Source organism: Nomascus leucogenys, chromosome 22a, assembly GCF_006542625.1.
Source record: "Nomascus leucogenys isolate Asia chromosome 22a, Asia_NLE_v1, whole genome shotgun sequence".
NCBI lineage: Eukaryota > Metazoa > Chordata > Mammalia > Primates > Hylobatidae > Nomascus > Nomascus leucogenys.
In genome coordinates this window covers 40748033-40771931 of record NC_044402.1, presented here as the reverse complement: position 1 = coordinate 40771931, position 23899 = coordinate 40748033, and the positions used below count along the sequence as shown (strand labels likewise).

The window sequence follows — 23899 nt, the reverse complement described above, 5'->3', positions numbered from 1 at the left end:
GTTAACAGGGAAGCAGAATGGAAGCTTAACAGAGAAGCAGTATGGAAGACATCTCCTTAGCCCAGTGGTCATTTCCATCAGAGAAGTCTGATCTGAAATGCAAACACTTTCTCTTGCAGCTGGCAGCCCCTTGCAACCTCAGTGCCCTCCATGGCCAGGGCCAAAGCTTCCAGGTGCCCAGATAACATCCCAAAGTCACTCTGAAAGAAAATCGGTCTTCCTTTACCTTTTCTAACCAGGAATTTACATGGTTAGATTTACATCTAACACTTCAGCAGGGAGAAGACATGATCTAAGTGTCCATGTGGACACTCTGTGTGACTTGGAGCCAGGCTCTGCTCTTTCAGCCCCTCCATTTATCACAAAAGGGATGATGATTAGCTCCTCCATGCCTAGACTTCACTTTAGACATCACCTCAGAGAGGCCTTTCTTACCCAGCCAATCTAACAAGCCATCAAACACAGCCACTGCCTGGCTGCTCTCTACCCTGTTATTTAGCCTGATTTTAATTCACACACTTTCATCACTTAACATTATACTATCTATGTATTTATTGTTTGCCTTCTTCTAGACCGTAGGCACCATGAGGACAGGGACAGTGTCTAAGTGGCTCTCACCCTATCCCTAGTGCTGGCACAATGTCTTTACACACCGGGGGTGTTCAGTGAACAGTTACTGAGTGAATAAAGGACTTAGCACCAACTGCCCCTCTTTTTCATGAAATTACAGAGCTTTGCTATTTCATACCCAAATACTAAAACCCACTGAGATTTTTGCAAATTTCTGTCACTTATAGTGATATCCAAGGTGGATTTGAGTGAGCAGGTATATGAGGTATTTGCAGGGCCTCATTTCACTGTGCCAACCAGGCAGGAACTGCACTGATCTTTGGAAAGGGAACCACCTTATCAGTGAGTTCCAGTAAGTACCTGATAATTATTGATCATAGTGCTTGTACTTATCCTGTAGTCATATATTGCACAGGTGACCAAAGGCCTCCTATTTCTTTGAGTTAAGGAATATTGACTTTTAATGAGGAAAGCCATTTAAACACATGGGAAAATTGGATGTTGTCTCCCACCCCTAATACTCCAACCATAGCTCCTGTCCTATTCCATGCTCATAAAAAAATTTAATTGATAGAAGCAAGAAAGATTATCTACAAGGATATGAGCAGTTTGCTAAACAGTGGTAAAATGAGATTATGTACAGGTGTTGATTCCTAGGTAAAAGTGGGGGTCAGAGCTGCTATCCTTTGGCTAGTAAAACAAGATTACTTGGTGAAATTATGTAAATCTCCTTGAAAGAAATAAGTTTCAGAGTTGTCTAGAGAATATCACTTGGACTCTTCTCAGGCTTTCCACTACATCTATTGTACCACTATGGTGCCCTGAAAAGAGGCTTTCTCAGGCTTAATTCCATGGCTTAGTCTTTATTCCAGTATCAAAAAGGGGGAATCCCAGCCAGAGCTCCCATGAGGGAGGATAGCTGCATGCTAATCACATTAATCTATTATCAAGGTAACTCAGCCATTTTTGTCAGGCAGCACAGTGCTGTGATTTATAACACATTCATCTTTGGGAGTGGGACAAGATTATCAGTAAAACCTGGTAAGTAGGCAATATGTCACTAAAGTAGGAGGCTTAATGTGGCTACTGAGACCCACTAAACTTACTGCAGTATTTGGAAGGCCCAAGTGTCAAAAAATTAATGGTTTATGCAGACTTAAGTGGATTCCAATGAAGGAAGAAATGTTAAAGTAATGGCACAGAGGATAGAAGAGCTATCTGTGAAAAAAAATAGCCATGTGGATGAACCAAACCCAACAGACTGAAACAGCCTAGAGAGTTGATCCCAAAGAAAAAGGCAGAAAGTCTGGCTGGGCACTTCCAGTTCTTCTGACCTGGCTTGATTAGTGAATCTGGGCCATAGTTTCTTTATCTATAGAATGAAAATGTTTACTATCACCTCAGATTTTTTGTTTTAATTTTGTGGGTACATAATAGGTGTATATATTTATGGGGTTCAGATGTTATTTTAAAGATAAGCTAATAGGCCGGGCGCCGTGGCTCACGCTTGTAATCCCAGCACTTTGGGAGACCGAGGCGGGCGGATCACGAGGTCAGGAGATCGAGACCATGGTGAAACCCCGTCTCTACTAAAAATACAAAAAAAAAAAAAAATTAGCCGGGCGTGGTGGCGGGCGCCTGTAGTCCCAGCTACTCGGAGAGGCTGAGGCAGGAGAATGGCGTGAACCCGGGAGGCAGAGCTTGCAGTGAGCCGAGATCGCGCCACTGCACTCTAGCCTGGGTGACAGAGTGAGACTCCGTCTCAAAAAAAAAAAAAAAAAAAAAAAAAAAAAAGATAAGCTAATATATGTGAAAGTATTTTATAAATTCTTAAATGCTATCCACATGTAAAATATTATTTGTTTATAGAACAAAAAAACTATGTCAGATCGTAGAATTCTTTCAACATGAGAATTTGTAAGTTCTTAGTCAAATAGCCATTTACGTGTAATCTGTAGCCCTAGGCATTGGTAAAAAGCACTCTCTCTTCTACTGAAATATAGTGGCTCAAATGCTACCCAAATGAAAAGGGCAGGGGAAGGGAAGTCATTTTGTAAAGGCAGGCATTACAGTGTGAATTCTGGGAGTTACCAGAAAGTTACCTTTGGAACTGGAACAAAGCTCCAAGTCATCCCAAGTGAGTCCAATTTCCTACGCATTTCCTCTTCCTTGTGTTGTCTTCTCTCAGACCGTAACATTTGGAGCACATAAAGAGATATTATGGGCCTGCTCTTTTCTGGCTGTTTCAGGAGACTGAAATAAAGGGATTGTATAAGAACATCCCTTGGCATGTTCTTAGTATTGTTTTATCCAGTTTGTATTTCTTCTTAATATCAAAAAAAAGCTAAGACATTGCCCGTGAAGCCAATGGAAAACAGTAGATTTGCAAAGAACTAAAGAGAAGACAAGTGGTACTTTTTACCAAGCTTAAAGCAGAGTGGGTGTCCTTTAGTCAGAGGGATGCTTGGTTCTGGGGGCTGGATAGGACTCAAGTAAGTAACAAGGCTACCACTGAGTCACTGAGCTTCTAAAATGAGTTGACTCGGGGGAGCAGGAAGCTGCCACTCATGATGATCTGGATGCTATTCCGTGAAGTTTCAGATTGATTGAAGTTAAAATTAGGGGTGACACTATGTCAGGAATCTAAAAATTGATAACTGTGATGGAAATGAAAGAAGGGCTAGCTACGTCTGTTGGATAAATGGAGTTGAAAATCATGAGTTTGATGGCGACAGACCCAGAGATATGGGCAGGTAGAAACTTCATTCAAGTGATATGCAGTAAATACCCCAAATTTGAGTCAAATGGCCTGTGTAAAAAGGAAGTTAAAATGTAACCTGTATCTCCTTGTAGGTGAAAAGGCCATATCTCTAGGTCTTAGGTATGAAAAGGATGTGTGGGCTTCTGGGTGTTTTTGACTGACTAAGAAACACTGTGGGATGGATGGCAGCTATAAACTGATCTTCGGGAGTGGGACCAGACTGCTGGTCAGGCCTGGTAAGTAATGTGTCAGAGAGGCAACAGAAAGATTGAGGGTAAAATGTCTTCATGTCTCAGGAAATGATTGTATAATGCAAAATGAGCTGGAGTTTTTTAGGAGCACTGTTACTAGAGTTCTGATGTCTGGTTCTAGCAAAAGAACCCTAATATAGCTGTAATCCCTCTCTAGAAGGAACAAGGAAGAGGATTCTTCTCTCAAAGCTCCTCCTAAGATTTATCCATCCTCTGCCAAAGTGTCTTGTGGATCCAGGATACTCACATCTTTGTTAGCAGTGCTGGCCCAACCTGCTCAGCCTCAGATCGCCTATCCCTCATTTGTAAAATGAGGATAATAATATTTAAGCTCATGGCACAGTTGAAGCCCAAATGAGGTAGTGGAATATATACAGATTATTAATCCACTTGGCTCATAAATGAAGGTTTTCTTTCCTTTTCCCTAAATAGACCATGGGTTGAAATACCTAACACTGCAGATCATTTTTGTATGGGGATTTGCTATAGTGTGAATTCAGGATACAGCACACTCACCTTTGGGAAGGGGACTATGCTTCTAGTCTCTCCAGGTACATGTTGACCCCATCCTACCCATGTTTTCCCCTTATCTGGTTTAAAGCTTCTATATGTATTGTGTGTTATCCTCATGGATTGCATCATCCTTGTTTTATTATCAACGTTCTGTGAATTTAAGATTGAGCCTCCATGGACTCTTCATTTAAAAATGAAAATAGCTAATAGAAGAGTTGGAAATAACAGTAGAACTAATTCACTAGGTCAGGATGGAGAAGGGACTAATACCCTAGACAATTAGGACAAATGTGGTTTTTCCAGAAATAGCCTCACTTCCTGCTTAAAGCCTAGACTGTGGTCTCTCCCCGGGCACCCTTCACATTCCTCTAACCCTCCATATCCCAAATTTAGCTCTGGAACCTTAGACAATCTGTGACCTATGCAACTACAGAAATCTTTTCTTACTGAGAATATCTGCCTATTTGAACCAAAAGATCCTTGAGAATAGACACTCTCTAATATTCCATGAAGTATCTGGTATGGTCCTTTTACAAAAGTAAGTACTTGATAAATTCTTGTTTAATTGAAGTTAAACACCCAAAGAAATCAAGTTTCCAGGCCAAAGGAAAGAAGAAAATTAAGCAAATGACACAGTACATTTGAGTGTGTAGTGGCGAGGAAGAAATGCTAGATGGGGATTCAAATAGAGTCAATGTTTTGGTCTCTGCTACCAACTAGCAATGTAATTTAGACCAGATCTCTTGCCTCTAAGCCTCAATTTCTTTATCTGTAAATGGGGAAGGGAAGTGGGTCCAATGGCCTCTCTGGCCTCTTAGTACAAAAAGTCTATGAATGTATCCCATTTGGGGCACTTTTTTCTCCTAAGAGTAACTCAATAGCTATATTAAAGCTTGAGTGTTTTCTAACTCATTAGAGCACATCAAGAAAAGGGGTGAAGTGGCAAAAGGGAGTTTATTGTGAGGCATCAAACACTGTGATACTCATGGGAGGAGGAAATAAACTCACCTTTGGGACAGGCACTCAGCTAAAAGTGGAACTGAGTAAGTATGAGATTGTATGGTAATTACAAAATGCATTCTGGTAACAGTAAGCAGAAGAAAAGGTGATGTTATTTTAGTGATTATATCTTATTTTTAATCTATTACTGAAGCATTAAGAATTGTGACATCCAGATAAATTAGTGAAAGTATTCAAAGACTATATAAGCGTGCTTTCTTTAGGGTGGAATTTAGCTAACCACTAAGACTTTTTCCAAGATATGAGATTTTCAGCTCTCTTCAACGTGAGAGTTTTTAATACTAGTATTAAGCTAAGTGATGCTCAATAGAAGAAAAGAGCTAGAAGAGCAGAAAATTGCATTGTCATGATCAAATAGATCCTTTCTATTTCCACTGCCATGGATTCAGAGGTGCATTTAGAAGAGGATATTCAAGGTCATTTTACCCATGCCCCAAAAAAACCATTCCCAATTCACCCCAGAGATTGTGCCCCCTTATGCTATAAACATCATCAAGGAAGAGTCAGTGAAGTACAGAGAAAGGAACCCACGGCTTCTGGTTTCAGTCCAGAGTTCTAGGTTTGATCTGGTCCCAACTGGATGTGTGATATTGGAACGAATCATTGCCCCTCTCTGCACCTCAGACTCGTCCAGTGGATGAGGGGGTCAAAGCCCTCAAAATCTGTTGTTCTGGGATTTCGCTATTATACCACCTGAGGGTTTATAGGACTCAAGAGTATGGAATCTTGTGAGTATTTCATAAACAAATTCTATAACCCTCAGGGAATAGCCCTGTTAATCAACAACCTAACTTAACATAGAAATAATAACCACCATCTCAGTCCCTACGATGTTTAGATACGATGCTAGATGCATAACATGTAGAACTGTTTATCTCAAATAACTCTGTGAGGTAAGGGGAAGTATCCTATTTTACAAAAGAAGAAACTGAGGCTCAGAGAAGGAAGTGTCCAAGATCCCAAAGCTAGTAAGTAAAGGGCCTAAATTTAAACTTGGGTCTGCCTGCTTGACTAAAAAGCTCTGCTCTTTCTTTCTTTTTTTTATTTTAGTTATTTATTTATTTTTGAGACAGAGTCTTGCTCTATCACCCAGGCTGGAGTGCGGTGCAATCTCAGCTCACTGCAGCCTCTGCCTCCCAGGTTCAAGCGATTCGATTCTTCTGCCTCAGCCTCCCGAGTAGCTGGGGTTACAGGCATGCGCCACCATGCCTGAAAGCCCTGCTCTTTCTACTGCATGATGTCGCAGAGCTTGTGCTCTAGTTTATTTAGAAATGAGAGGTGATGCCAATCACAGTGACTGGTGAAATGCTTTGCATTTATCTTTTCTACTTCAGATATTGCTGTGAGTTAGAGAGGGCGCTTCGGGAAATCTTGACATGGATGCCCCAAGTGTCTAAAGAGTTCTCTTCCCCTTTCAATGACAAAACAAAGTACAGAGTTGCTGGGGGCATTTACCCCAATAGGGAGAAGAGAGAGGGGAGCTGGCTGCACCCACTCCCTTGTTCTGACTGTCCCTTTCCTTCGCTGTTCCTTCTATTTTCCCCAGGCAGACCAGCCACCAGTATAACTGATCTACAAGAGCCTGACTCGTTTGTGAGTTATAGAGAAATGCAGGGTGAAGGCACTTTGGACATAAAACTTTAGCTCTGAGAGACAGCTTCAAAATATCTAGTTCACCCCTTTTTATTTTCCCAATAAGGAAATTAAGACCCAGAGAGGTTGGCTGAGTTGTCTAAAGTCAGTGCAAACTAGGGCTGGGTCTAGAACCTGGAGATCCTGGTCCTGGGGCCATATTCTGTGACTGCTGTTTGGTGAACTAACCTTCTGATAGGTAGGAAGTGTGAGTTATGCTCATAAACAGGAAAAACAAATAGGTTTTACAAGGGGAGTATAAAAATGTCCTCCTTATTACTAGCACCTTAGAATAGGCTCCCTAGACCTGCTCCCCAGCTGTAGTGTAAAAATGGAAGGAGAAGGAAATGGCCCATTTTGTCGCAGTGCAAATCACTGTGGGAAATACTGGAGGCTTCAAAACAATCTTTGGAGCAGGAACAAGACTATTTGTTGAAGCACGTAAGTTCCATGAAATAACCTGATTCATATTACAGTTGAAGGACATCTGTTTTCATTGATTTTTTTTTCTTTTTTGGGGGGAAGGGGACATAGTTTTGTCTGCTAGTTAAATTAGAAGATAAATTGGCAATAATAATGTTGCCCTGTACAGTATTCATGGGCATCACTCTTGCAAGAAACATGTATAATAACAGTTAAGTGTGGGTGGATAAAACTTCCCTAGGTCCTATCTAGAACTGCAACTCTGTAATTATATCAATAAGTTTTTTAACTTGAATATTAGTGACATTTTTATATAATCCACTGTATACAAAGCAGAATCTTCAGTTGGGTTCTATCTTATTTGTTGTCATCTTCCAATGGTCTTAGGAAAATTAGGGTTAAATAGTAAAATTAGATGCCTCCTACCACTTTGGTACATGCAGGCAGACGTAGAAACACCCTTAGTAACTAACTTGCATGTGACTTGGCAATCCTAGGCTATGGCCCAGTGACAGGGTCCCATTTTGTACAGAGTTATGTCAGAGTGTGAACACAGGCTTTCAGAAACTCGTATTTGGAGCTGGCACCCAACTCCTGGTCAGTCCAAGTAAGTCAAATCTGCAGAAATGTGTAGCCCTATCCTCAATATTGGGCATATATAGATATAATTATTCTGGTCTATAATAGATTATTATTACTACTATTTTGTTGTTATTAATCATAACAATGCTGCTAATTTCAAATATACATTTTCTGCCATATTATTATTTTTACCTTTAAGGAGAATTATTGTCAAGATATCAGGAGAGAAATATTTGAATTTCCTTTGAGTCAAGATTCTTATTTGTTCGTCAGTTCCCGCCTCTCTGCTGAGGGTCATATGAACCTCACGATGTTTTGGTTTTTATACTGCCTTCTTATTATCTCTCTTAGAAATGCTTCCTTGGTTTTTCCTTGCCTAAGCACTTAGATTTTGCAGCTCACATTTACCCAGGGTGTACTTAGCTTTTAACCTCTCCCAAAACTGGCCTCCCTGTCCCAATAATTATGCACAGTAAAAGTCAGTTCAATTCAGTAAATGATTATTGAGTATCATCAACAAACCAGGGAATCATCGTTGGTTTTAAAAGAAAGAAAAAAGAAAAGAATTTTTAAAACCCTAAGATAGGGCTCCTGATCTCAAGAACTTCCAGTCTTATCAGAGAAACTAAGCACTCATAATAAAAAGTCTAATAACAATTTATATGTGTATGTGCCAAGATAGGGGGGTGGGTTCCCTGATGGCTGGAGACAAGACAGGTATGACCATGCACAGCCACATTCTTTGGCAGAGAACACACATGATTCCCCCCAATATGTTCCTGGGAAAGGAATTGAGTCTGTTCTGTGCTGAGATCTTTGACTTTCTTGAGGACAAAAGCCCCCTTAGCAGTTAGCATCCTTGAGTGGAGTGAGGACAGAAACAGGAATGAGTCAGGCATGAGTCACCCAAGACTCTCACTCAGCCCCGAGAGGATGCAGTAACTCTGAGTCATGCCGAGGCATGTCTTTAGCATGTGCCCCAGCACAGTGTGCATTTATGGCAAGGTGAAAAATACATTTTTACATATGTCCCTAGGAAAATGGTACCTTCTTCTCAAGCATGGCAGATGAGGTAGGAAAACGCCCGCCTGCTCTCTGGTATCTTTAGAAATATTCACACCCACCCAGCCTATGTAGGATACGATGTTTTTCATGAAGTTTTGTAAAGATTCTGTTTTTCCCAAAGGAGAAATAGCCAAAGCTGTGTTTGTTGATAGCTGTGATGAGGAAAATGAAGGCCAACAGGTAGCACTGGGGCCTGGTGCTGTTTATACTCTTTAGGGAGGTTCCTTCAAGTCTTCATACCACCCATTACAAGGAAAACTTTGGGATCTGCCTTTCAGGGTTTCCAGATCTTAGAGCTACTGTGAAGGGGATGTGTCTTCAGAGAAGGGGTGGGCAAAACCAGGACGTTTTTGTAATACACTTACACAGTGTGACTACGGGAACAACAGACTCGCTTTTGGGACGGGGACCCAAGTGGTGGTCATACCAAGTAAGTGAGCTGGGATCCTCCTACACAAATGGCCACCCCCACCCCCACCCCTACCCTGTGCTAGAGAGCCTCTTATCATATTTCCATGGGAGCAGGGGAAGGGCATGCCATTCACCAATGCTATATCGAAGAATCTTAGGCAGCCACTGTCCCAAATCTTTGCCTGTCCCTGGTTTCTTTCACTTTCCCCTTCTCTCTGCATCTCCACTGACCACACTCCCATTCTTGTGTAAAGCTGCCCCTGACTTCCCTGAGGCTGGACTTCAGATTGAACAAAGGACCACAGAAGTGAGAGCTGGGGGGAACCGTGGAGACATCTTGCTCGTGTTGCAGAGGGGCCTGACGTCAGGGTCTAGCATCTGTCCAAGACCGTGCTGATGGTCAGTGCACAGCAGTGGAGGGGCCCCAGCCCCTTACTCCCACCCCGAGTTTGGTGGAGTCACACAGCTCTTTGCTAAGTGACCCTCAAACCCAGTGTGAGATAAGCTGAGTGTTGGCAGTGCCTACCTGCTAGGGAACCAAGTGCTGAGTTCCTGCCCCAGCTCAGGACTGTGGCCCAGGCCATGACCTCCCTGAGCCTCAGCTTTCATATCTCTGAAGCAGACAGCATGGTCTCTGTTTCCTCCCATCTTTCAAAAATTCTGTGGAAATTAGTGTGACTTTTTTCTCTGTAATTGTAGGGTTTCACAGAGGCAGGGCCTTGTCTGAGTCAAGGTCATTAGAAATAAAGGAATCCAAGGGCTTTGGATGTCTTGGCCTAATTCTAGGTGGTAAAGAGGGAAGGATGAAAGCACAAATCACAGGAAGTGCCTAAATCTCGCTTGGATTTAGCGTTGCCTTGGATAGGGATATGCAGAAATCCAACCCCAGGGTCTCCCCTAGGAAGAAGACTAGGAGTGGGAAGTGCCAAAGAGCTCTGGAAAGGAGAAGAGAGCAAGGAGCACTTCGAGAAAAGGAGGTCAGAACGGCTTCAGCAAAATGTCGCATAAAATTTCCTTTGCTGTCTGTCCTGGAAGCACTTTTGGAAGCTCCTTGCATCTGACTAAAGAGTAACAGAGCCAGACCCTCAGAATGTCTGCCCCAAGCAAGCAGAGTGTGGTGTCTGTATTGGGGTGCTGGGAGCAGACATGGGGAGTTGCTGCCCTGCTTCTCTGCTGATGGGAAGCTGGTATTTTCCCCTGGATACACAGGAGCCAAAGAGCTCTCCAGTCCCCAGCCCCTGGCTCCTGCCCCTAGGCGCCAGCACTCGGGGGCTCTAAGGACAGCAGTGGGAGACTTTCTACAACTCAGAGAGTATTCAGGAGGGTTTCCCAGGATGTTGCCCAATACCACGGGGCAATTGGTAGAGGGAGGTCACGTAAAACAGGTTTTATCAAAGGCTCTCCTCACTGTGTGCATCAGGAGGAAGCTACATACCTACATTTGGAAGAGGAACCAGCCTTATTGTTCATCCGTGTAAGTATTATAGAAATGATCACGGGAAATTTTGCAGACAGATTATATTATATTATGGAAGGATACTGTAGTAGTGAGAGTTTGTGTTGTGATCTGTTCCATCATTAAAGGAGTCCTTTGTCGCCTGGGAGTAACCATCAGTGTCAGGTCTGATGAGATGATTGAGGCTGTGCCGGACAAGGGTTTTGCACAATGATTTCGAGGACAAATCCCCAAATTGTGAAAAAAGACTTCACTCTTGGTTAAGTTTCTAAAACAGAACTTTCTTCTGGGCAACCAAGGGGTCTTCTCTGCCCCCTCACTCCTATGTCTCTTATGGCTGAGACTCTGTCACCACCTCCCCTAGAATCTGTGAGATACCTTCCCTTAAATTAGTGCATACCAGCCAGGGTGCTGAGGCACTCTGTGGTACTGGAATGGATGGTACAGGGATGCGTTTCTGGGCTTCTGGCTGCAAGAAGCCTCATCCTTTCCCCCAGTGTAAAACATTGCTGGGAATCATCCCATTATGAGCTGCTATTTACTGAATGTCTGACATGTGCCAGTGGCCATTCTCTGTCTTTTATATAATTCTCACTCAATGATTACATACATCCTAATAATAGGTAGCTGGCATTTTGCCCATTTTACAGGTGAGGAAACAGAGGCTTGGGATAAGTAACTTATCCAAGATTATATAGCCAGGAATGACAGAGCTAGAGTTTAACTCAAATCTATTTGACTCTAGGGCCTTGTTATTAACCATGCCACCACCATGCCTCCTGCATTCTGTGAAGGAAGACCTCACACCTCAAAGGCCATCTGTTTGGTCTTTGGTTTGCCCATCCTGAGCCTTCTTACCATAGTGACCATGGCATGGTGACTCAGCACTTCTGAAGAGATCAGCAGAGTCATTGGGTTGGGTGGCAGGATACAGGTATGGCAGGGAGGGAAGGAGAAACTTAGGGAGACTGTTTATTGGGCATAAAGTTAGAGAGAAAGAAAAATTTATCATCAAACCATAGAATAGGCTGCTTAAAAGTTTTTCTCCCAAGAGAGAAGCTGTGAGTGTGTGAGGGTCATGGGCAGCTGCCCCCAGCTGGCAGAGGGCAGGATTTTGTATTGTGATGTACCAGGGTGTGGACACGGGCAGGAGAGCACTTACTTTTGGGAGTGGAACAAGACTCCAAGTGCAACCAAGTAAGTACCCAAACTTAGGCTCTGGCCAAAGACACAGAAAGCCCCTACTCTGCTTTCTTAGATGATGAATCTCTACCTCCTGAACTAATTTTTCATGTTTCTTTATGAGGCTTGAATATCTTGAAATTTTAATTCCTAGCCACTAGCTTAATAGTCTGTTTTCTAACGGTAGTATTTGCCGATGGGAATTGGCCATTTCATCATTGCAGAGACAGATTCCTTTGAGACAAAAGATCTTTATCAGAAAAGAAGCTGTAACTGATTATGCCAAAAGATTTATTTTTGTTACCATTTAGTTTTCATGAAAGGTGATGAATTATGCTTCCCAAAGACTCTGGGCATTGGACACACTTTCTCAAAACTGCACATCCAATTGAGAGATATAGGAAGAACTTAGAGCCTAAATAATGCCATAAAAATAATAAAAAGTTTGTAAAAAGGAACTATATAGAAGTTAAAGAAGAAATGAAATAGTCCTAATAAAAGAAGATAGCAGAACTGAATTAGAAATGAATGGAAATATTTAGAGGGTTTACGTATTCAACAAGTATTTATTGGACATTTATTTTATTCCAAGCACTATGCTAAGCGTGAGGAAGGGAATGGGAGGGAAGGGAAGGAAAGAAAGGAGAGGAAGGAGAGGAAGGACCGGGAGGGAGGGAGGAAGGAAGGAACGGAGGAAAGGAGGGAAGGAGGGAGGGTCTCTGCCATCCAGGAAAGGAGGAAGAGTCTCTGCCATCCAGGAGTTCAGAGTGCAAACAGACAACTATAGCCCATTGTCACCATGTCATAGTGGAGGTACATGCAAGTTGCAATGGAAGCACAACAGAAGACATGACTAGCCTCTAGTTCTCATTGCCTGGTACATACACACATCCTCCACTATACCTTAAGCTCCATGAGGGCAGGACCCTTTTTCATCCTCACATCTCTACAGCTCAGCACAGTGCCTGGCACATAGGTGTCACCAAACAAATGATCGTGGGAAAAAAAATGCCTTCTGGCTAGAAGAGTCATGATTTAGACATTAACAAGTATTCTCTAACAGAGAGAGTTGTTAGACCTCAAAACCAGGAGATTGCAGAATCCATCCAGATGTCCATGGTGGGAGAAGGCCGGTGTCTCAGGGAAGAGAATCTCTGTATTTATCTGTTCATGTGTGTGCTTCATCAAAGCCTCTTCTCAGCCATGGTTCAGGCTGAATTTATCAAGCTTGAAACCTATCATATTTCTCAAGAACCAGAGATCAGAGGTGGAAGGTTTACAATCTCTCGATAAGTAAGCAGCACAAATGAGTTCTAGCAGCAAAAAAGAAAGAGGTCTAATGATAAATATACGAAGTCTGTCTGCACTTGAGAGACCACCCAGAAAAGATTTGTTCTAAGGAAACTTTTCTCCATTAGAAGCAGAATCATCTTGGAAATATACAGGTCCAGGTTGTGTTAGAAACGTGTGTACAAAGAAGACCAAAAATTCACATTTGGAAAAAGGCGTTAAAGTTGCCATTGTTTCTAGTAGGTAAACCCTGCAAAGTGTTGGGGCATCGTAGATCCTGCATGTTGACGCCTGCATCTAATCTGCCCCGGAGCTGTTCCGACAGTGGCTGGAGCATTTGCTGCACAGTTGCCTAGGTGTTCAACAATTGCCAAAATAAAATGAAGCTATTTCCTGATGATTAGAAAGAAATAATCAGCATCAATGAGGCCTCTAATGCATCTTCAGGAGTGAGCAGGAGGAATTAAGACCTGATAGGTGAGACTTTTCTCTCTTGTCAGAGAAAGTTTGACTTGGGGGAGCCTGGAAAACAGGGACAGGAGATGGAATGCCCCCAGCCAGGCTGGCCCTGCCCAGGTTAGAGTTCTTGTAAAGCGCCATCTGATTGTGTGTTTTCTGGTGGCTACAATAAGCTGATTTTTGGAGCAGGGACCAGGCTGGCTGTACACCCATGTGAGTATGACCCTGCAAGTGACCAGTGCAAAAAGAACTGACCACTTGTCTATGAGAAAACAGGCGATGATTTATAGCAAACTTGGGGATATATTGAGAAGCACTCATTTTCCATTTCTACAAGCTCTCTTGGTGACTTAAAATGTTCCCATTTCTCATATGAAACACAGAAGTGCCAAGAACCAACTGAGTAAATGAAAATCTGAGCAGAATAATTTATAGAAGCATAAAAAGAGTTCCAAATACTCAGTGCTTTCAAGCGAAGCTGATAATGTCAGTACCAGATAATCTGAACATTCAGGAAATTAGCTAAGTGCCCTTGGGGGAAAGAGATGAGTTAATGGCAAACACAAATTCTCTTTTATTGCAGCAGGTAGCTAAATTCCCTGGATTGGCTAATAAACATAGTATGGGGATCCCTACTCATAGAATCTTCCTCCCTGGAGTTAGGAGAGTTTTCAACTTCCTCCTAAGGGTAAAAGTGGCCCAGACCCCTAACTGAAGGGCAAGTATACCACATGCAATTACAAGGTATAGAGGCAATGTAGACGGAGGCCCACAGACCTGGGGAACATTTGGGCTCTACTCTCACCGGCTGTTTTCAATAAAGCCTCCACTTTCTCAACAGCAAAATGACTATAACTACATCATAATAATATAAGATAATGGCCAGAATGCAAAAAAATAATAAGTAGTAGCTTTTCTAAAATATTATTATAATTATTATTATTGAGGCTTTGCTTATACTAAGGTTTACACTGTCATAAAGGGAAAGGGGAATTGCTTCCTTGGGAAATAAAAGATGTAAGCAACAAAGACCCAGTGAGCCTTTTAGAATGTTGCTCTGAGACCCCAGTGGCTTCCAGCAGATTAGCATCAAGAAGGTTATCTCAAAGACCTTACCCACAGTGGGGGTACAGCAGTGCTTCCAAGATAATCTTTGGATCAGGGACCAGGCTGAGCATCTGGCCAAGTAAGTAGAATGAAGCAGGAGAGCAAGGGAGGACAGACAACTATTTCTTCTTTGTCCAAAATGCCGACTTGAGCCCAGGTATTTTCCTCTGTGGGCTCCGAAATGGTTTCTTCCACCCATCCCCAGAAAATCCTCCCATCCAGCACTCAGTGCTCTGCAGACATCATCCTTAGGCTGGGACCTTAGGAACCATGAGGCAGGCGATGAGCAAGTACGTACCCCTGAACCTTCCACAAACATATCCAAGATACTGCTGCCTGGAATTGAGGTTTTTGTTCTACTGAATTATTGGTTTATTGAAATCATAGGAAATCCCAACCTCAGCCCAGGGAACTACAGCAGAATGGAACAGCAGGAGAACTTTCATATCAGAAGCAAAATTTCAGTGCAAAAGAGCAGAAGGTCTAACTCTTAGGAGTGTGATTCTCCTGCCTTGTGGGGGAGATCAGTGTTTCCCTTATTTAAGTAATAGGTAGGTCCTGTGAGTTCCTGCAATGGTGTCACCCGTGGTGTGAATACTGGAGGAACAACTGATAAACTCACATTTGGGAAAGGGACCCATGTGTTCATTATATCTGGTGAGTCATCCCAGGTGGCACCGTGTGCAACCCCGTGGGCCAGTGACACTAATCCTTTCTCTGGGGATACCACTTATTACTGTGGTGAGGCTTGCTGATGATGTTGTAACTAATTTTCTTACAGAGGTCTGGGAAGGGAAAAGCATCACTATCTATCTTGAATATTCATGTTTCTCTAGGTCAAACACATTAAAATTTGACTTTAATCGTTCAATGGGTATTGTAAAATGCCTTCTATGTGACTATCACTCTATCAAATATTAGACTGAGTATGAAGTGTAAGATAGATTCCTGTCCTGTCCTCAAGTGGTATAAAAACTAGACAAAGGTACAGAACTATTGTAAATTAAGCAGCCTGAAAACTATTTTAGTATTGACCAGTTGATGATGTCAATGGACACAACAGAGATGCAGAGGGCGTAGGGCCCTGGCTGAAAAGTTGGCCTAGATTGAGAAGCTTCATGTGGTACAAAGGATTCATTGAGCCCTGAAAGATGGGTAAGATCTGTCTGGGCAGAGAAAGGAGAGAAGGGGAGCTCTGGGCATAGGGAACAACAAGAAAGAAGGCATGATCTTGGGATTAATCAAGGCACATGCATTGTAGCCTAAGTATATATCTGCTAATAAAATTGGTTGAAAAGCAGTCAGAGAAGATGTCTTTTTAGGCATGGAAAAAGGAAATACTAGAGCGTTCAAGAGAATACAGAAATTAGGGCCGGGGCCAGCCATTGGGAAACTGAGAATCCGATTTAGAGATGCAGACCAGCAGCGAAGGTGAGAGGAGCCAGCTATGGTGCCGCGGACCTCCCCTCTCCTTCCTCAGTGGGCTCTGAGAGGGGTCATCCCACACCTTAGAGGAGGAGAAACCTAAGGGATTCTGTAATAGAGACACTGGGAATGGTATGAAGGTGTTACCTCCCAGCTCCAATCTGGCAAAGGAACCAGAGTTTCCATTTCTCCCCGTACGTCTGCCCATGCCCACAGTTTCCTGATGCTCACTAGAGCCTCAGTGGGACCCAGAGTGAGTGTCACTAATTCTGATTTCTGGGTCCCTAGTGCCAAAATACAGGGGACAGATTTAATGGTAAGGAAGCTTTCAATCACTGCTGTGTCCCTAGGGACCTAAAGCACTACAGCACATGTGCTTCTGCAGTTCCTAAATCTTGAATTTAAAGGACAGTTTAGGATCTAGAATAGCTGAACTTCCACATTAAAAAATTGGTTCTGTCTTGCCAAGCCTACCTTCTGATATCATCAGTGATGGGATGTGTTTTTCTTACTAGGGTAGAATAGGATGTCTCTCCCCAAAGGGCTCTGGCAGACAGACCTCCAAATTAAAAGTGGCGAAGAGATAAGATTGAACTAGAGGTACACGGGGATAAAAAGTATAAAAAGTACATGGGATGAAAGTATAAAAAGACTAAAAAAAATTAAGTACCTCTAACTCAGCGCCTGCTGCCATTTCTCAGAGTCTTGTGTTCTGTGGCATTGCGCTTTCTAGACCAACAGTGTCCACTAGAACTTTCTGTGGCAATGGAAATGTTCTCTGCACTGTCCCATACAATAGCCACCAGCTGCATGTGGCTATTGAGCTCTTGAAATGAAGCTTCCATTTTTAATTGAAAACATTTTATTTCACATTGACTAATTTTTATTTCAACAGCCACATGTAGCTAGAGACTATTATACTAGACAGAGCAGCCTAGATTTTCTCCAGTCTGACACCAACCAGCCCCAGGACTTGAGTGAGTGTTTAACCAGGACTTAAAGTTGGGTTTCTGCCCCACAAAGCCACCCCCTTTCCTCTTTAAAGCCAACCTGCATCTGGTGGCACCTGATCCCCTGCCTTGAAGATCAGCACTTCCAGACTCCTGTCCCCCTCTGCAGTGCCACCCAATACCCCCACTGATGACTAACAATCAGGGGGACGTGTTGGTAGAGCTAATGGCTTTCTGTCTGTCCCTTCCCAGCAAAGTAACTATGCCTTAGGGCCTTCACCCAGAGTGATGTCAGGCCACCCAAGTATGAGGAGGGAAGTAGGCAGAATCCTCTGGAGCCAAAGCTCTGGGTGTCTCTCCCCTCTGACCATGGAGCCCACCCCTGCTCCACTGCTCGAGGGCCAGCCCCATGTTGCAGGCAGCTCTGCCCCCACTCAGCATCCCAGGGGCTGATTTCTTTGGTTTTGGATCCAGCTGGATGTCTGCATTGCCGAGGCCACCATGGCTGGCTCAGCAACTGTCGGGGAATCATCAGCGTCTGAGAAATGTTGTGCGCATGTGAGGGGCTGTGGGAGCAGAGAACCACTGGGTGGGAAATTCTAATCCCCACCCTGCTGGAAACTCTCTGGGTGGCCCCAACATGCAAATCCTCCAACAAACCTCTGCTTCCTCCTCAAAAGGCAGGAGGTGGGAAAGAATAAACAATGAGAGTCACATTAAAAACACAAAATCCTACGGAAATACTAAAGAATGAGTCTCAGCACTAAGGAAAAGACTCCGGCAGCTCCTGCTTTCTGAGGGTGAAGGATAGACGCTGCGGCTCTCCATGACTCACTAGCACTTTATCATGGCTATATTCTGGCAGGGTCAATGGCTCCAACTAACATTTGTTTGGTACTTTACAGATTATTAAATAGATGTTTATATGGAGAAGCTCTCATTTCTTTCTCAGAAAAGCCCGGCTAGGATGGTGGATGAGGCAACATATTCATTTTGCAGATGAAATTCCTGAGATGTAAGGAGCTGCTGTGACTTGCTCAAGGCCTTATATCAAGTAGTGCCGGGTAGTGCCGGGGCTTAGACGCAGGTGTTCTGATTTATAGTTCAAAACCTCTATCAATGAGAGAGCAATCTCATGGTGATGTGATAGATTTCCCAACTTAGTGCCAACGTAACATAAACCTCCTATTCTGCTAATGCCCAGCCTAAGTTGGGGAGACCACTCCAGATTCCAAGATGTACAGTTTGCCTTGCTGGGCCTTTTTCCCATGCCTGTCTTTGCTCTGCCAGAGTTATATTGCTGGGGTTTTGAAGAAGATCCTATTAAATAGAAGAATAAGCAGTATTATTAAGTAGCCCTGCATTTCAGGTTTCCTTGAGTGGCAGGCCAGGCCTGGCCGTGAACGTTCACTGAAATCATGGCCTCTTGGCTGAGATTGATAGCTCGTGCCTGTCCCTGAGTCCCAGTCCATCACGAGCAGCTGGTTTCTAAGATGCTATTTCCCATATAAAGCATGAGACCGTGACTTGCCAGCCCCACGGAGCCCCGCTCTTGTCCATCACTGGCATCTGGACTCCAGCCTGGGTTGGGGCAAAGAGGGAAATGAGATCATGTCCTAACCCTGATCCTCTTGTCCCACAGATATCCAGAACCCTGACCCTGCCGTGTACCAGCTGAGAGACTCTAAATCCAGTGACAAGTCTATCTGCCTATTCACCGATTTTGATTCTCAAATAAATGTGTCACAAAGTAAGGATTCCGACGTGTATATCACAGACAAAACTGTGCTAGACATGAGGTCTATGGACTTCAAGAGCAACAGTGCTGTGGCCTGGAGCAACAAATCTGATTTTGCATGTGCAAACGCCTTCAACGACAGCATTGTTCCAGCAGACACCTTCTTCCCCAGCCCAGGTAAGGGCAGCTTTGGTGCTTTCGCAGGCTGTTTCCTTGCTTCAGGAATGGCCTGGTTCTGCCCAGAGGTCTGGTCAATGATGTCTAAAACTCCTCTGATTGGTGGTCTCGGCCTCATCCATTGCCACCAAAACCCTCTTTTCACTAAGAAACAGTGAGCCTTGTTCTGGCAGTCCGGAGAATGACACGGGAAAAAAGCAGATGAAGAGAAGCTGGCAGGAGAGGGCACTTGGCCCAGCCTCAGTCTCTCCAACTGAGTTCCTTCCTGCCTGCCTTTGCTCGGATTGTTTGCCCCTTACTGCTCTTCTAGGCCTCATTCTAAACCCCTTCTCCAAGTTGCCTCTCCTTATTTCTCCCTGTCTGCCAAAAAATCTTTCCCAGCTCACTAAGTCAATCTCATGCAGTCACTCATTAACCCACCAATTGTGCCGGCACATGAATGCACCAGGTGCTGAAGTGGAGGAATAAAAAGTCAGATGAGGGGTGTGCCCAAAGGAAGCTCCATTCTAGTTGGGGGAGCCCATCTGTCAGCTGGGAAAAGTCCAGATAACTTCAGATTGGAATGTGTTTTAACTCAGGGTTGAGAAAACAACCACCTTCAGGACAAAAGTCAGGGAAGGGCTCTCTGAAGAAATGCTACTTGAAGGTACCAGCCATACCAAGGGCAGGGAGAGGACCCTGTAGAGGCCTGGGACAGGAGCTCAATGAGAAAGGAGAAGAGCAGCAGGAATGAGTTGAATGAAGGAGGCAGGGCCGGGTCACAGGACCTCCTAGGCCATGAGAGGGCAGACAGTATTCTAAGTACACCAGAAAGCTGTTGATCAGCTTCAAGCAGGGGAGGGACACCTAATTTGCTTTTCTTTTTTTTTTTTTTTTTTGAGACGGAGTTTTGCTCTTGTTGCCCAGGCTGGAGTGCAATGGTGCCTCTTGGCTCACTGCAGCCTCCGCCTCCCAGGTTCAAGTGATTCTCCTGCCTCAGCCTCCCGAGTAGCTGGGATTACAGGCACCTGCCACCACGCCCAGCTAATTTTTTGTATTTTTAGTAGGGATAGGGTTTCACTATGTTGGCCAGGCGGGTCTCGAACTCCTGACCTCAGGTGATCCACCCGCTTCAGCCTCCCAAAGTGCTGGGATTACAGTCGTGAGCCACCACACCCAGCCTGCTTTTCTTAAAGATCAGTCTGAGTGCTGTGTGGAGAGTGGGTTATAAGCCAAGAATAGAGGCAGAAAGGGAGCAATTGCAGCAGAGAGATGATGGAGGCCTGGGCAGGGCGGTGGCAGGGAGGTAACCAACACCGTTCAGGTTTCAAAGGTAGAACCATGCAGGGATGAGAAAGCAAAGGGGATCAAGGAAGGCGGCTGGATTTTGGCCTGAGCAGCTGAGTCAATGATAGTGCCGTTTACTAAGATGAAACCAAGGAAATATTTGGGGTGCAGGGATCAAAACTTTTTGGAACACATGAAAATACCTGTTTATACTCTTTCTGGCCCTTGCCACTGTGTATGCCTCGCTGCCTCCATTGGACTCCAGAATGAAGCCAGGCAAGAGCAGGGTCTATGTGTGATGGCACCTGTGGCTTGTGTCATGCAACATGTGCTTTGTACAAACAGTGTACATTGAGTAGATAGAAACGGTGTCCAGGAGCCGAGGTATCGGTCCGGCCAGGGCCAGGGGCTCTCCCTAGCAGGTGCCCATATGCTGTAAGTTCCCTCCAGATCTCTCCACAAGGAGGCATGGAAAGGCTGTAGATGTTCACCTGCCCAAGAACTAGGAGGTCTGGGGTGGGAGAGTCAGCCTGCTCTGGATGCTGAAAGAATGTCTGTGTTTTTCCTTTTAGAAAGTCTCTGTGATGTCAAGCTGGTCGAGAAAAGCTTTGAAACAGGTAAGACAGGGGTCTAGCCTGGGTTTGCACAGGATTGCGGAAGTGATGAACCCGCGATAACCCTGCCTGGATGAAGGAGTGGGAAGAAATTAGTAGATCTGGGAATGAATGATGAGGAATTGAAACAGCGGTTCAAGACCTGCCCAGAGCTGGGTGGGGTCTCTCCCGAATCCTTCTCACCATCGCTGACTTTCCATTCTAAGCACTTTGAGGATGAGTTTCTAGCTTCAATAGACCAAGGACTCTCTCCTAGGCCTCTGTATTCCGTTCAATAGTTCCACTGTCAAAAGAGCCAGAGAGAGCTTCTGGGTGGCCCAGCTGTGAAATTTCTGACTCCCTTAGGGATAGCCCTAAACTAACCAGATCATCCTGAGGACAGCCAAGAGGTTTCGCCTTCTTTCAAGACAAGCAACAGTACTCACATAGGCTCTAGGCAATGGTCCTGTCTCTCAAGAATCCCCTACCACTCCTCACACCCACCCTGGGCCCATATTCATTTCCATTTGAGTTGTCTTATTGAGTCATCCCTCCCGCGGTAGCGGAACTCACTAAGGGGCCCATCTGGACCCAAGGGATTGTGATGATAAATTCTGAGCACCTACCCCATCCCCAGAAGGGCTCAGAAATAAAATAAGAGCCAAGTAAGTCTAGTCGGTGTTTTTGTCTTGAAACACAATACTGTTGGTCCTGGAAGAATGCACAAAATCTGTTTGTAAGGGGATATGCACAGAAGCTGCAAGGGAGAGGAGAGGCAGGAGCCGCAGGCCTCCCCCACCCAGCCTGCTCTGCCTTGGGGAAAACCGTGGGTGTGTCCTGCAGGCCATGCAGGCCTGGGACATGCAAGCCCATAACCGCTGTGGCCTCTTGGTTTTACAGATATGAACCTAAACTTTCAAAACCTGTCAGTGATGGGGTTCCGAATCCTCCTCCTGAAAGTGGCCGGGTTTAATCTGCTCATGACGCTGCGGCTGTGGTCCAGCTGAGGTGAGGGGCCTTGAAGCTGGGAGTGGGGCTTAGGGACGCGGGTCTCTGGGTGCATCCTAAGCTCTGAGAGCAAACCTCCCTGCAGGGTCTTGCTTTTAAGTCCAAAGCCTGAGCCCACCAAACTCTCCTATTTCTTCCTGTTACAAATTCCTCTTGTGCAGTAACAATGGCCTGAAACACTGTAAAACATACTCATTTCAGCTGCCTCAGTTGAACTCCCCTATGAGGTAGAAGAACAGTTGTTTAGAAATGAAGAAACTGAGGCCACACAGCTAATGAGTGGAAGAAGAGAGACACTCGTGTACACCACATGCCTTGTGTTGTACTTCTCTCACCGTGTAACCTAAAGGGGCCCCCAAGGCCTCTCCTCATGTCCTCTCTCCCCAGTATGGCTCTCTTAGCTCAATAGAAAGAAGACATTATGCTCATACCCTAATCCTGGCTAAAGTCTCCACACCCTCCTCCCCCAGGGTCCCCAGTCGTCTTGCTGACAACTGCATCCTGTTCCACCACCATCAAAAAAACTCCAGGCTGGGTGTGGGGGCTCACACCTGTAATCCCAGCACTTTGGGAGGCAGAGGCAGGAGGAGCACAGGAGCTGGAGACCAGCCTGGGCAACATAGGGAGATCCCGCCTTTACAAAAAGTGAAAAAATTAGCCAGGTGTGGTGGTGCACACCTGTAGTCCCAGCTACTTAAGAGTCTGAGACGGGAGGATCACTTGAGCCCTGGAAGGTTGAGGCTGCAATGAGCTGCAATCGTGCCACTGCACTCCAGCCTGGAAGACAAAGCAAGATCCTGTCTCAAATAATAAAAAAAAAAAAATAAGAACTCCAGGATCCATTTGCTCCTAGAACTCTACCACACAGCCCCAAACAGAGCCATCTCCATCACAGCCCTAACAGTCCTGGCCCTACCTCAGTGTCCAGCCTGACTTCTGTTCTTCCTCATTCCAGATCTGCAAGATTGTATGACAGCCTGTGCTCCCTTGCTCCTTCCTCCGCATCACCCCTCTTCTCCCTCTCCAAATAGAGGGAACTCTCCCACCCCCATGGAGGAGACAGCTGCTACCACCTCTGTGCCCCCGCCGGCAATGCCCCAACTGGATCCTACCTGAATTTGTGATTAAGATTGCTGAAGAGCTGCAAAACACTGCTGTCACCCTCTCTGTTCCCTTATTGCTGCTTGGCACTGCCTGACATTCACGGCAGAGGCAAGGCTGCTGCAGCCTCCCCTGGCTGTGCACATTCCCTCCCGATCCCCAGAGACTGCCTCCGCCATCCCACAGATGATGGATCCTCAGTTGGTTCTCTTGGGCTCGAGGTCCTGGAGAATGTTGTGAGGGGTTTATATTTTTTAAATAGTGTTCATAAAGAAATACATACTATTCTTCTTCTCAAGACGTGGGGGGAAATTACCTCATTATGGAAGCCCTGCTATGCTGTGTATCTGGGCGTGTTGTATATCCTGCTGCCAATGGCTTCATTAAAATGATTTGGAGGAGCAGAGACTGTGCCTCTGTTTGACTGGGTTTGGTAGGAGTCATTTTCTGCTTGCTGGTAATCACTAGCTGGGCAGAGAAAAACCAAGGCATTTGTCTATGATGCTGTCCAGGAAGCCTCATTCAACAAGCTGCCTAAGTCAACCTCTTCTTGGAATAACCTCTAAAAGCTTCCACTTAGCAGGCTATGCTGAGGGCCAGGAAAACCCACCTACCAGCTTGGACCGCTCCTCTTCCACTCTCATGCCACACCACGGGACCACCCATAACAGGAGCCCATACACATGGGTGGCAGTGACCTGCAGCAGACAGGGACCACACAGCAAGTGTCCCCAAAATGCCACCCACTGTCTCCTGCCCGCCAGGAGTATTCCCTTTGCCTCTCCTCTCAGACTGGGTTTCCACTGAAAAGGTGCATTGTCTCACAAATTCATGGCTGGGGACCACCCACCACTCTGCTGCCTGATCCAGCCCCACGCCAGCCCTTTGAGGTGCCCAATCTGACACCAGGAGCAAGGTT

General features: G+C 44.9%; 1 gene segment (V, D, J or C); it reads left to right on the top strand.

The window, feature by feature from the left end:
* Positions 1–23386, top strand: part of LOC101176513 — a 651183-nt gene extending 627797 nt beyond the window's left edge. Inside the window, 4 exon segments of the C gene segment in view lie at positions 18740–19012; positions 20851–20895; positions 21772–21879; positions 22835–23386. Of these exon segments, the coding sequence occupies positions 18740–19012; positions 20851–20895; positions 21772–21878 (425 nt within the window).
* The last annotated feature ends 513 nt before the right edge of the window (positions 23387–23899 follow it).